A 13,616-nucleotide genomic window follows, 5' to 3' on the forward strand; every position below is an offset into this window, starting at 1 on the left:
ACCCTGTTTCCAAATAAAAATATAAAAATAGGTCTGGGAGTGTAGCGCAGGGGTAGGAAGTCCCTGTGTTCCATCTCCAGTACCACAAAATAAATAAATAAATATATACATAAATAAATAAAATATCTTAAGTATAAAGTCCAGGTCCATTCTTTGTGATTGTGAAAAAGCACCAATTTCCCCTCTGGAAATGAGAATATACCTGTTTAACAAGGTAATCAATTAAATGCGATCATGGCCATAGAGAACTCAAGACTGCTGTGCCATTGCCTCAAACAGAAGCATTCCCCCATTCACTATATGTTATCATTCAGATTCACAAGAAATAAAGATATATACGAAATAAAACCAGCTGTTTTATTCATAGACATCCTCTAGTTAGGAAATAAAACAAATAGAGAATACTCTTTATAAACACTCCACTCAGAGATGAACATCTTGCACTAACCACCTAAGTAAAATTCAGGAGCAAGTTTGTAACACTTAAAGATGTGAGTGATTATACCCCAAATGAATTACTACCTAGAAGAAAGATCTCTTGTTAGAAAAGATGCTCTTTGTCCTAAATCCTTCATTAACTGTAAGTCATCTTCATCCATCATATCTAAAGGAAGGGCTTCCTCTTCTTCCTCTTCCCTCTCAATCCTTTTAACTGAAGCACACACACAAAGGGAAAAAAAAAATCAATATTAAGTATTAGAAACACAGAACTTCCTGCATTGTTGTGTCTACAATAGAAAATGTCTATGTTTTTCTAAACCTTAGCCCAGTGTTTCTAATGAGAACACTACTGACATGTTGAACATGACAATTTTTGTTGTACTGGGGTGCTTTTAGCTAGGCAAAATGCTGGCATCTCTGACTCCTTTATCTTAATACCAACAGCATTCCCAGGTTACTGTAACAATCAAAAATTACATTTCAACATACATTGAAATGTCTCTCAAGATATTTGAGGACCAAAGACTTAGATCCTTCTCATCTACAATGACCATAATCCAACCCTTAGTGCTCACCCCACCCCGACCACAACCTTCATCCTTCCAGCTCTTTCAGCTACTTCCAATGCACTTCTTCATTAACTAAATACATTGCCAACCGGGCGTGGTGGTGCATGCTTGTAATCCCAGTACATGGGAGGCTGAGATAGGAGGATCGCGGTTCACAGACAGCCTTAGCTACTACTTAGTGAAGCCCTCTGCAACTTAGCGAGCCCCTGTTTCAAAATAAAGAATAAAACATAGGGCTGGGGGTGTAGCTTGGAGGTAGAATGCCCCTGGGTTCCAATCCCAGTACTGCAAAAAGATAGATAGATAGATAGATAGATTTAAAAAATAAATAAATACCAACTAAATACATAGACTTTCAATCTTTTCACTACTACAATTTCTATCTGCCTATGTCTTCTCTCTTCACTCCCTTACTGCATTGGGTAGCATATTTCAACTGTTCCCATGCCAATATTCTCAACCACTTTTCTTTCTACACCTAAAACATTCCTATCTAACAAAACCTCAGATCATTCTAATTTCTCTCTGTCTGTCTGTCTGTCTGTCTGTCTGTCTGTCTGCCTGCCTGCCTGTCTCTCTCTCTCTCTCTCTCTCTCTCTCTCTCTCTCTCTCTCTCTCTCTCTCTCCAGTACTGGGGATGGAACCCAGGGGCATTCTACCTCCGAGCTACACACCCAGCCCTATTTTTTTATTCTTTATTTTGAAACAGGGGCTAAGTTTCAGAGTGCCTCCCTCAGTAGCTGAGGCTGACCTCAAGCCTGCGATCCTCCTGTCTCAGCCTCCCAAGTACTGGGATTACAAACATGCGCCACCATACCCAGCTTCCATCTTTTTTATTAAAAAAATAAATAACAGAACTTAAAATTCTTCCTGAGAGTGATAAGACTGGTAAATATTACTACATAAATGTACACACTACACAGAAAGAAACTCATATCTGCTTTAAATGAGCATTCTACTTCTCAAACAGCAGAGTTCTTGGATAGTTTTACAAAATAACCCTGACAATTACAGCTCAATTTCACTGGACTTTGCAAACGAAAAGAAAGCCAGAAATTTAGAAAAGGAAGTGTACCTTGGCAATGCTATGAAATACGCACCAGGGAAAGCAATGATCTCACTTCAGCTAATTTACACTGAGTAGAAAAGTGGCATGCTGCCCAACATTTATTTACTTGGCTACTCTGAGTTTGTTTTCTCAAGTACTACATCTTCAGATCTGCTTTGTAGACAAACTAAAAGCAGAGGCTGGCTCTTTCTCACAATGAACACTGCACCACAATGTTCTCTCATCTAGACTGTGATAACACATACAGGACTGCTATCCTTACCCACGCTTCAGAAGATCTGAGAAAAACAGTTATTACTAAAAAGCAAAGCTATTTCCACGAAGAATGTTTCGGAATAATTTAAAGCAACAAGAGTGTGCAGAAACTTTCACAATTACCTGGCCGTTTTTCCCTCGGGTTCTCCAACTGAATGGGTTTCTTAGACACAGCATCTTTCACAGCTTGCCTTAGTTTCCTCTGTTCTTTTCGGTACTTCTTGACCGTGCTTTGTTGTTTAAATTGCTTATTTTTTAGCTTGTTTTCAAGTTTGACTTTACTAGTTTTTAGCAACTTGCGAAAGCTTGGGACCTGTTTTTTATTTCTTCGCTAAAAGACAATAACAGAGAGTCTGCTGAGAATTTTAAGTTATTTTACTTTTTAAATCAGGTTAAAGAAAATTGATTAGACATTTCGGCAGACCAATTCCACCTTTTGAATGTCGCACTACCATTAATCTTGCATGAGTACAAAAATCAGACTATGGCAGTAATCCTACAGAATGACACTGGGGCATCAGTTATTCCATCTGCAGTTTTCCTGTGACCAAAATCCAGTTACTCAAAAGAGTCTAAGACCCCAAAAAAGGTTAAGAATATCTTTATTTCATGGTAAATAGTTATTCATGGCCAATTTAACACAGAGCAGTATAATGGCTGTCTTTCATAATAACAAATGATACTTATAAGCTATTTCATCATTTATGAAGTGTTCCAACAAATTACTTCCAACAGCCTAAACAGGGATTGCTGTTATCCTCACATCACTGATGAAAATCAAAGACTCAGTGAGGTTATGCAACTTGCAAAGGACCCCTAGGGAGAGAGAAATGAATTCTGATATTTGGATTCCACCTCTCTTGCTGATAACTCTTCATTCAGAAATCCAAATTTCAGCACTAGCAGTCCCTAAGAAACAGGGCGAACCACTCGAGTTTCTATTTCTTCATCTCTTAAGGGGGAAATGAACTCGTCTGGGGTCCAGTGATTCACATTATAAACTCACTGAGTGCTGGACCCTGATGCTCATCTGTAGAAAAAGGGTTCTAAAGACCGTCGGGAAGAACCCTTCAAAGTCTGACACTGCAGGTCGTGGGTAATGGCATACGCGTGTAATCCCAGTACTTGGGAGGCTGAGACAGGAGGATCGTAGGTTCGAAGCCAGTTCCAGCAATCGTGAGGCTGTCAGCAACTTAATGAGACTGTTTCCAAATTAAAAAAAAAAAAAATGAAAAGGGCTAGGGATGTAGCTCAGAGATGGAATGCCCAATACCCCCAAAACACACACACACACACACACACACACACACACACACACACACAATCAGGCATTCTTTTTTTTGGGGGGGGGGTGCTAGGGGCGGAACCCAGAGGCTTTCTACCTCCGGGCTATACTCCCAGACTAGATAAATAGATAGATAGATAGATATAGATATATTGGAAACAGGGTCTCGCTAAGTTGCTGAGAGCCTCACTAAGTAGCTGAGGCTGGCTTCGAACCTGCGCGATCCTCCTGTCTCAGCCTCCCAAGCGCGGGGATTACAAGCGTGCGCCACCACGCCCGGCTCAGTCTGGCATTCTATGAAGGCAAGACCCGCTGCTTTTCTCACTGCGGACCCCTTAGGATGTGCGCGCTTCAGATGAGCACCAGGAGGCTGATCTTGCAGACACCCTAAGCCCCCGCCGCTCTGCAGGGATGAAACCCCACCGAAAAAGGTAACCCCGCTGACAGCGACAATCAGCTAAAGTAATCCTAAAGTCGCTGGACCCGGATTCCTCATGAGGACACTTACTGCCTTCATCCTTAGGCCTGAAGGAGTCTCAACCAAAATTCACCAGGATCAAGAGTAAACGGGAAACGGCACGCGCGCAGGAGCGACACTTCCCTGCCGGAAGCAACCTCTGACCTCCTGTGGGCGGGACTTCCGGGCCTGGACTTCCGGGGCGGGCCCGCGTGCGCACCCTCGCAGTGACAGTCGCGTCGCCGGCGTGTGCGCGCACCAGTGCTGCGGAGCGGCTAGGCTCTGCGGATGGAATCCAGGGTCTCTTTTTTTAACTCGGGGCTACACTCCCAGATCTATTTTATATTTTATTTGGAAACAGGGTCTCACTAAGTTGCTGAGAGCCTCACTAAGTAGCTGAGGCTGGATTCGAACCTGCGGTTTACTCCACGCCCGGTTACGTGGACCCGTTTCTTTTAAAGCCTTGAGGACATGGCTTTTTCTATCGCCGTGCTGCGTTTTGTGCCTCTGCTCACATTGCTTATCTCATCCAGATTTTTGTAGTCTCTTTCCTTCGTGAAGTATTAAGACCAGAGAGAAGCCTGTTCCGTGCGCATCTGGCCCGCCGCTTGGCAAGCAGGCACTGTGGGAGGGTTTGTGGAAGGAAAAATGACTTGTCACATCCGTCTCTCCAAAAAAAATTTTTTTTTTCGGTACTGGGGATTGAACCCAGGGCATTCTACCTCTGAGCTATACCCCCAGCCCTATTTTTTATTCTATTTTATTATTTATTTTGAAACAAGGTCTCACTAAGTTGCAAAGGACCTCACTAAGCTGAGACTGGCAGTGAACCTACGGTCTGCCTGTCTCAGCCTCCCAAGTACTTGGATTGCAAGCTTGGACCACCATGCCCGGAGAAGTCAATGATCCTTGATGTTTTATTTTTTATTTTGCTTTCATTGTAACCATTATCTGATAACTATCAGTGAAACTCATCAGCTTTTCTTTTTTTTTTTTTTTTATGGTATTGGAGGTGGAACCCAGAGGCTTTCTACCTCCGGGCTATACTCCCAGACCCATTTTTTATATTTTATTTGGAAACAGGATCTCACTTAAGTTGCTGAGAGCCTCACTAAGTAGCTGAGGCTGGCTTCGAACCTGCGTGATCTTCCTCAGCCTCCCAAGCCCGGGGATTACAAGCGTGCACCACCACGCCCGGCCTCATCAACATTTTGATAGTTGACAACTATTACCTTCTGGTAAGTTCTATCTGCTTAAGTCATTCAGCCAAAGTCATTAATTTTACAAGAAGATTTGTACATTGTAAGAATCAGAATGTTTTCCATATGTTTGTGCCCAAAAGATTTTTTTTCCTGAATAAATTTGACAATTCTAGTCTAAATGTTTGCTTTTTGTTTTGATTTGTTTTGTTTGGTGGTACTGGGGATGGAACCCAGGGGCTTTCTACCTCCGGGCTATACTTCCAGACCTATTTTATATTTTATTTGGAAACAGGGTCTCACTAAGTTGCTGAGAGCCTCACTAAGTAGCTGAGGCTGGCTTATGATCCTCCCGTCTCAGCCCCCCAAGCCGGGGATTACAGGCGTGCGCCACCACGCCCGGCTAAGTCCAAATGTATTTAAATTAAATAGACAAACACATAGGACACTCTTGGCCAGGCGAGGTAGAGCATGCCTGTAATCCCAGTACTTTGGAGGCTGAGACAGGATTGTAGGTTCAAGGACAGTCTTGAACTTAGTCTTTTAGCAAGACCCTGTTTCAAAACAAAAATAAAAAGGCTGGGGGTAGCCAAGCGTAGTGGCACATGCTTGTAATCCCAGTACTTCAAAGGCTGAGATACGAGGACCATAGGTTCGAAGAGAGCCTCAACTACTTAGTGAGGCCGTCTGCAAGTTAGTAAGATCTTGTTTCAAAATGAAGAATAAAAAGCCGGGCATGATGGTGCACGCTGTAATCCCAGCATTCGGGAGGCTGAGACCAGAGGATTGCAGTTCGCGGACAGCCTCAGCTATTTATTGAGGCCCTCCGGAACTTAGTGAGACCCTGTTTCAAAAATAAAGAATAAAGCCAGGCGTGGTGGTGCATGCTTGTAATCCCTGCACTTGAGAGGCGGAGACAGGAGGATCGCGCAGGTTCGAAGCCAGCCCTGCTGGCTTAAGAGACCCTGTTTCCAAATAAAAAAAATATAAAAATAGGTCTGGGAGTGTAGTCCGGAGGTAGAAGTGTTTCCAGGAACCCCAGTACCACAAAAAAATTTAAAAAAATTAAAAATAGTTCAGGGAGTGTAGCTTGGAGGTCGAATGCCCCTGGGTTCCATCACCGACCCACAAAAAAGAAAGAAAGAAAGAATAGGGCTGGGGTGTACCTCAGAGGTAGAATGCCCCTGGTTTTCACCCCCAGTACCCCAAAAAATGGCTGGGGGTATAGCTCAGAGGTCAAATGCCCCTGGGTTCAAACCCCGTACAAAACAAACAACAACCAAAAAAGCATAGATTATTGAACACAATCCTAACAGTTGGCCTCACAGTCCTGAACAGGTGAGAAAAAAAAAACAAAAACAAAAAACAGAGACTCAAAGGGTTCTATGGTATGGCTAGTATTGGTCTTACAGAAACTGAGAAGAAATCTCTTAATTTCTGGATGTCACTGCAGAGACCAAGAACAATCTTCTTCTCTCTGGCACTCTTCCTTCCGCTTCCCTTCTAACTCCCTTCTTGCTTCCTCTCCCCCCACACCCTGTCTCAGAAACAGCAGAGCCTGTCCCGCTGGAGTATTACTTCATCACTCAAATTGAGCACATCAGCCTGTGCTCTTCCCAAGTGCCAGAATTCCTTCCAAACATATCAATATATCTGCAGTCACTCCCATCCCTTCAGACTTCCCTCCAGTCTTTCCAAGGACAAAGCATCTTCATTCCATTCAAAACCAACTCCTCCCTGCTTTTTTATTTTTAGAGGTGTTATATTTATCCCTTTTCTCCTGTTTCTTCTCTTCCTCTCTTCCTAATAGATCTCTCTCCTTAACCCATAAACATATTAAAATCTCCTCCATCTATCTTTTTTTAAGTAAACTCATCAGTTTTCATTGCTGTTCCGTATCCTCCTTCCCTGCCCATCTTTACTTTCCCTGTGTTTCCATTTCCTCTTTTCTAGTATCATCGCCCAAGCCTGTGCTAGTTCTTTAAGGAAATGCGTCATACTCTTGGCCCATTTTAAGTTTATAATCAACTAAAATTTCTGGATCATTTTTAAACATTTGTTGCCAAACTAAATTTCCCCCATCTTGAGTTTGAGCAGCTTATTGTTGGAAAGCAGACTTTAAAAATGGGAGTTTATATGCTTCCGACTAATCTTACTGAGGTCTCAAATTTGTAGTCTCCAGCTTTGTGTCATCTCCCATTCACCTGAGCACTGCAGAGCCTAGTTTGTGCTTTGGGATCTTTTCAGTTTTTCTGAACACGGGCCAACAGGGGTCACTGGGCTATCCCAAACTAGCACTGCAGGAAATGTACGCAGAGATTCCTTTGAGCGCTTTCAGGAAGTCTGTTAAGAACCCATTTGGCTCTACCCGTAACATTCCACTGACACTGATCTCATTAAGGTCACCAAGAACCTACAAACGGCTGTGGGTTTTTAGAGGTGTGCATGGAATAACATCATTTCTCTCTTCTTTAGCCTCACAGGATGGCTCTGCTGCATTTGATGCTATACATTTCTCCTTTCTCACATTAGAATGTTAACTCTCCTAACAGCCTCATCCCCAGGTCCTTCTACCTCGGCTCCTTCTTCCCCGTGCCTCTTGCATATAGGAGAAGCTCAGGGTTCTACTCTTGGCCCACTTTTCTACTTCTCTTCTTGTTCTACTTGCTCTTCTAGCATGATCTCATCCCTCTACCTATTGCACAAAGATTCTGTCTAGCCCGTATCTTCCTTCAGCTTTACTCAGGCTTGTAGCCACCCACCTCTTACACATCATGTGATAACCAAAAGACTTCAAGTCACCATGTCCAAAACTGAGTTATATTTTCATTTGTACTTCTTCCAAGAATCTCTATTTCATTCCTTTACCCTCAGCTGGAATACCAATATTCTAGATATCTTTGAAAACAAGTTAAGGCTTTCTTGGCTATTCACCCTATTACAATCCATTCATTCATTTCTTCTTCTTCTTTTTTTTTTTTTTTTTTTTTTGGTGGTACTGGGGTTTCTGGAAGCCCTTCTACCTCCAGGCTACACTCCCAGACCTATTTTATATTTTTGAAACAGGGTCTCTTACACCAGCGCAGCTGGCTTCGAACCTGCGCGCGATCCTCCTGTCTCCGCCTCCCAAGCGCAGGGATTATAAGCGTGCGCCACCACACCTGGCTCTTCTTCTCCTTCTCCTTCTTCTCCTCCTTCTTTCTCCTTCTTCTTCTTCTTCTTCTTCTTCTTCTTCTTCTTCTTCTTCTTCTTCTTCTTCTTCTTCTTCTTCTTCTTCTCTCAGGACTGGGGTTGGAAGCCAAGGGCATTCTATCTCCAAGCGACACCCCCAGCCCTATCTTTAGTTCTTTATTTTGAAACAGGGTCTCACTAAGTTGCCAAGGGCCTCACTAAATAGCTGAAGCTGACCACGAACCTGCCATCTACCTGTCCTAGTTTCCCAAATACTGGGAATACAAGAATGAACTACCATGCCTGACCCTTCTTTCTTCTCTTTTGTTCCTCCTCCTCCTCCTCCTCTTCCTCCTCCTCCTCCTCCTCCTCCTTTTTCTTCTTCTTCTTTCTCTCTCTCTCTCTCTCTCTCTCTCTGTCTCTGTCTCTGTCTCTCGGGATTGAACTCAGTTGCATTTTACCTCTGGGTTACCTCTGAGCTATACTCCCAGTTCTTTTTTGTTTGTTTGCTTGTGTGTGTGTGTGTTTGTGTGTGTGTGTGTGTGTGTGTGTGTGTGTGTGTGTGTGTGTGTGTGTGGTACTGGGGTTTCTGGAAACCCTTCTACCTCCGGGCTACACTCCCAGACCTATTTTTATATTTTTATTTGGAAACAGGGTCTCTTAAACCAACAAGGCTGGCTTCGAACCTTTGTGATCCTCCTGTCTCCACCTCCAAAGTGCAGAGATTACAAGTGTGCACCACCACATCCAGCCAGATCTTTTTTATTTTTATATAATAATATGAAATAAAGCCAGGCGTGGTGGTGGCACACGCTTGTAATCCCAGCATTTGGGAGGCTGAGCCAGGAGGACAGCGGTTCGCAGACAGCCTCAGCTACTACATAGGCCGTTTGCTACTCAGTGAGACCCTGTTTCAAAATAAATTTAAAAAAATAGAGCTGGTATAGCTCGGAGGTAGAATGCCCCTAAGTTCCATCCCCAGTACCGCAGAAATAAAGAAAAAGAGAAAAAAAAAGAAAGAAAGTAAGAAAGTAAGTCTTCTTTTTATAAAGCAGGTTCTTGCTAAGTTCCGGAGACTGGCCTCATCTGCAATCCTCCTGACTCAGCCTCCCAAGCACTGGGATTACAGCATGTGCAACCACACTCAGCCAGTTCTCCGGTTTTTTGTTTGTTTTAAATGAAAAAAAAAAAACTTGAAAACTATCACTAAGTTGACATGATACCATAAGGCCTCTGAAATTCCAGTTCCATATGGTAATTTATATAAATTGTAACAAGGAACTTTGTGAACACTTGCCACTCTTTAGTGTCCATTTGATAACAGAAGAAACCTATTCCTCCTTATCCCAAATTAGAAAACAAAAGTGTCATCACTGTCAATCGTCTTGGACATCAAAGACTCAGGCAGGATGCCCTGCAGCCCACCAAAGCGGACCTTGGGTGAGGACCCTGAGCATCTCCTATACTGAAGGGGCATCAGAAGAAAGAACCTGGGGATGAGACTGTAGGAGAGCTTCGAACGCCATAGAGAAAGCTCTCATTGCCTCAAAACACTTCATAGGCAAAAGCAAAAACAAATAAAAAAAGACAAATAAATCATGAGTGGTACCCTAGAGTTGTGCAACACACAGTCCTCCATTACATCAAAGTGCTTGACCATGTTCAGGCCATATTCTTTCTATTTCTCCTCCTGAGATCTGGGGGAGAAAGAAAAGAAAACTCACACTCAACCTGGGCCATGGTGACACAGGCATGTAATCCCAGTTACTCCAGAGGCTGAAGCAGGTCACAAGTTTGGGTCTGGCTTGGGTAACAATGAAATCCTGTCTAAAAGGATCACAGGTTCACAACCAGCCTCAGCTACTTAGTGAGGCCCTCTGCAACTTAATGAGACTCTGTTTCAAAATAAATAATGAAAAAATAGGGCAGGGCATGTAGCTTGGAGGTCAAATGCCCCTGGGTTCCATCCCCAGACCCGCCTAAATAAATAAATAAATAAATAAATAAAAGTTAAAAAATAAAGAATAAAAAATAGAGCAGGGGGCTTAGCTCGGAGATTGAATGTCCCTGGGCTCCATCCCCAGACTCACCAAAAACAAAAACAAAAATAGAATTAGCGGTATAACTCAGAGGTAGAATACCCCTGGGTTCAATCTATAGTACTGGAAAAAAAAAAAAGAAATTTTGGATACATTCTATCTCAAAATAATTTTTTTTGGGGGGGTGGTACTGGGGATGGAACCCTTCTACCTCTGGGCTACACTCCCAGACCTATTTTATATTTTATTTGGAAACAGGGTCTCTTAAGCCAGCAAGGCTAGCTTCGAACCTGCACCATCCTCCTGTCTCCACCTCCCAAGCGCGGGGATTACAAGTGTGCCCCACCACGCCTGACTCAAAGTAAAATTTTAAAGGGGCTCGGCATGTAGCTCAGTGGGCATGTAGCTCATGTTCACCTAGCATGGGCAAGACCCTGGGTTCAATACCTAGTAAAGAGGACAGAGGGAGAAAGAAATATTGCCATCAGAGAGCTGAGAAATCACTATGGGTGATATTTAAGTTTGACTTTCTAGGTATGGTGGTATACACCTGCAATCCCAGTACTTGTGAGACTGACACAGAAGGATTGAAGTATCTAGGACAGCCTCAGCAATTTAGTGAGGTTCCTTAGCAACCTAACAAGACTCAATTACAAAATAAAAATAAAATGGGCTGGGTGTAGTGGTATACATATGCCATCCCAGTACTTGAGAGGCTGAGACAGGAGAATCACAGGTTCACAGTCAGCCTCAGCAACTGAGGGAAGCTCTCCATAATTTAGTAGCAAAAAAAAAAAAAAAAAAAAAAAAGCCGGGCATGATGGCACACGCTTGTAATCCCCGTGCTTGGGAGGCTGAGACAGGAGGATCGCACGGGTTCGAAGCCAGCCTCAGCTATTTAGTGAGGCTTTTAGCAACTTAGTGAGACCCTGTTTTCAAATAGAATATGAAAAAGGTCTGGGAGTATAGCCCGGAGGTAGAAAGCCTCTGGGTTCCACCCCCAGTACCACCAAAAAAAAAAAACAAAACCGACAAGTAGGACTTAAGGTTACTGAAAATACAAAAATAAGAGGACGGTACCAAATAATACTCTGAAACATTAGTCTTATAGACTTTAAACCTTAGTGGTTTGTTTGTTTGTTTGTTTTTGCAGTACGGGAAATGGAATCCAGGGACATTCTACCCCCAAGCTACACCCCCTGCCCTATTTATTTTTTCTTTATTTTGAAACAGGGTCTCACTGAGTTGCAAAGAGCCTCACTAAGTAAGTAGCTGAGCTTCTCTGCGAACTGCGATCCTCCTGTATCAGCCTCCCAGATGCTGGGGTTACAAGTCTGCACCACCACGCCCCGCTTAACATTAGCGATTTATAAAAAGAACTTATTTATTAATTTGGGGCCTATTTTGAGGGGTCTAGAACCCAGCTGTATGGCCATCCATGAACTACTCAGTAGAAACCAGCAACTATAAGGAGAAACACCACTTCCAAGAGATACTAATGAATTCAGTGGCGCTTCATAAAATGTGAGTGTGTTTGGTTTTGTTTGTTTGTTTGCTTGTTTTTCTAGCTGCAGGGATGGAACCCAGTATCTGGTGTATGCTAAGCAAATGCTGTGCGACTGAGCAATAGCCCCAGCCTTATTGTGACTTCTTCCTGCTCATGTCATTGTGCTGCATGAAAAATGACCTCATTCAAATGTACAGATGTGGACAATATGTTTATATTTGATGGTTTGATTAGAGCTAGAGTCCAATCCAATGTATCTGTCTCTAAGTAACTGTGCCTTAGTCCTACTTCAAATGACTGTTTACTTGAAGAAATTAAAAGTCTCCAATAAGCCAGATGTGGTGGCACATGCCTGTAATCCCAATACTTGGGAGGCTGAGACGGGGGGATTGCAGATTTGAGGACAGGCTCAGCAACACAGCAAGACTCTCAGAAACCTAGGGAGATGCTGATTCAAAACAAAAAAAATGAAAAAGCATAACTTTGAGGTAGAATGCTCCTGGGTTCAATATCCAGTACCACAAAATAAAATAAAAGCCTGTAATAGGCTCATATGCTATATTGCTTATGAAAAGTTACTAAGTGGTGCCATATTATAAATGTAAATCTCCAAAATCCCAACATCAAGAACTGACAATATACCCGGGCGTGGTGGCGCACACTTGTAATCCCAGTACTTGGGAGGCTAAGACAGGAGGATCACACAGGTTTGAAACCAGCCTCAGCCACTTAGTGAGATTCTCAGCAACTTAGTGAGACCCTGTTTTCAAATAAAATATAAAATAGGTCTGGGATTATAGCCCAGAGATAGAAAGCCCCTGGGTTCCATCCCTAGTACCACACACACAAAAAAAGAATTGACAGTATATATGTCATGATTTCTACCTTTGATAATACTGAAGTATAATTGAGAAAAATATTATATAGTTGATAAAGTTAATTATGCATACCCAAATAGAGAATAATAAAAGAGATAGCACCATAGGTGCTAAAAGAAAAAGAAAAGCTGCTTTAGAGAAAATAGAGCAATGTATACTTAAATGGAACCTGTAGAAAGGACAAAAGTTTCGATATATCCGATAATATGTTCTTAGAAAGCTCACACAAGTACTGCCAAGTAATTTATGTTGTGGACCACCAAAAATTAAGTTAAAATAGTTAATAATAATATTTATCAATTAATAAATTAAAATTAATGTTTAACCAGGTACGGTGAGTCAGGCTTGTAATCCCAGTACTTAGGAGGCTGAAACAGGAGGGTCCCAGATTCAAGGGCAGCCTCAGAGAATGGTGCGACTCTCATCAACCTAGTGAGAGCCTGTTTCAAAATAAAAATGCAATAGAGCTGGAGGTATATCTCAGAGATCTAATGCAGCTGGGTTCAATCCCCAGGACCACACAAATAAAATAAAATAAATTATTGATCAAAAGTAGAATAAGTGATGTAGCAGGTGTTCCTGGCATCCTGTCTACAGCCCCTCGTACTTCCCATGCTATGCATGTCCAGAATGACCCCTCGTACTTCCCATGCTATGCATGTCCAGAAGGAGCACTTACACATTTTTACTTATGAACTTTTTCTGACCCCTTCATGGAAGGCCAGAAATACACAGTTTCCACCTTT

At 42.6% G+C, this 13,616-nt stretch overlaps 1 protein-coding gene across 1 annotated transcript in view; it reads right to left on the minus strand.

Moving 5' to 3' along the window:
- The window catches only part of NOC3L (NOC3 like DNA replication regulator), a gene marked incomplete at both ends in the record, with an annotated part of 64,716 nt that overhangs the window by 29,018 nt on the left and 22,082 nt on the right, over window positions 1-13,616 (minus strand). Inside the window, 4 exons of the mRNA XM_080694838.1 lie at window positions 523-652; window positions 2,458-2,665; window positions 4,006-4,154; window positions 4,242-4,358. Coding sequence (XP_080550964.1) covers window positions 523-652; window positions 2,458-2,665; window positions 4,006-4,154; window positions 4,242-4,358 — 604 coding nt within the window. The remainder of the gene's footprint in view (window positions 1-522; window positions 653-2,457; window positions 2,666-4,005; window positions 4,155-4,241; window positions 4,359-13,616) is intronic.

Source organism: Muscardinus avellanarius (genome assembly GCF_963383645.1).
Source record: "Muscardinus avellanarius genome assembly, chromosome: 4".
NCBI classification, from domain to species: domain Eukaryota; kingdom Metazoa; phylum Chordata; class Mammalia; order Rodentia; family Gliridae; genus Muscardinus; species Muscardinus avellanarius.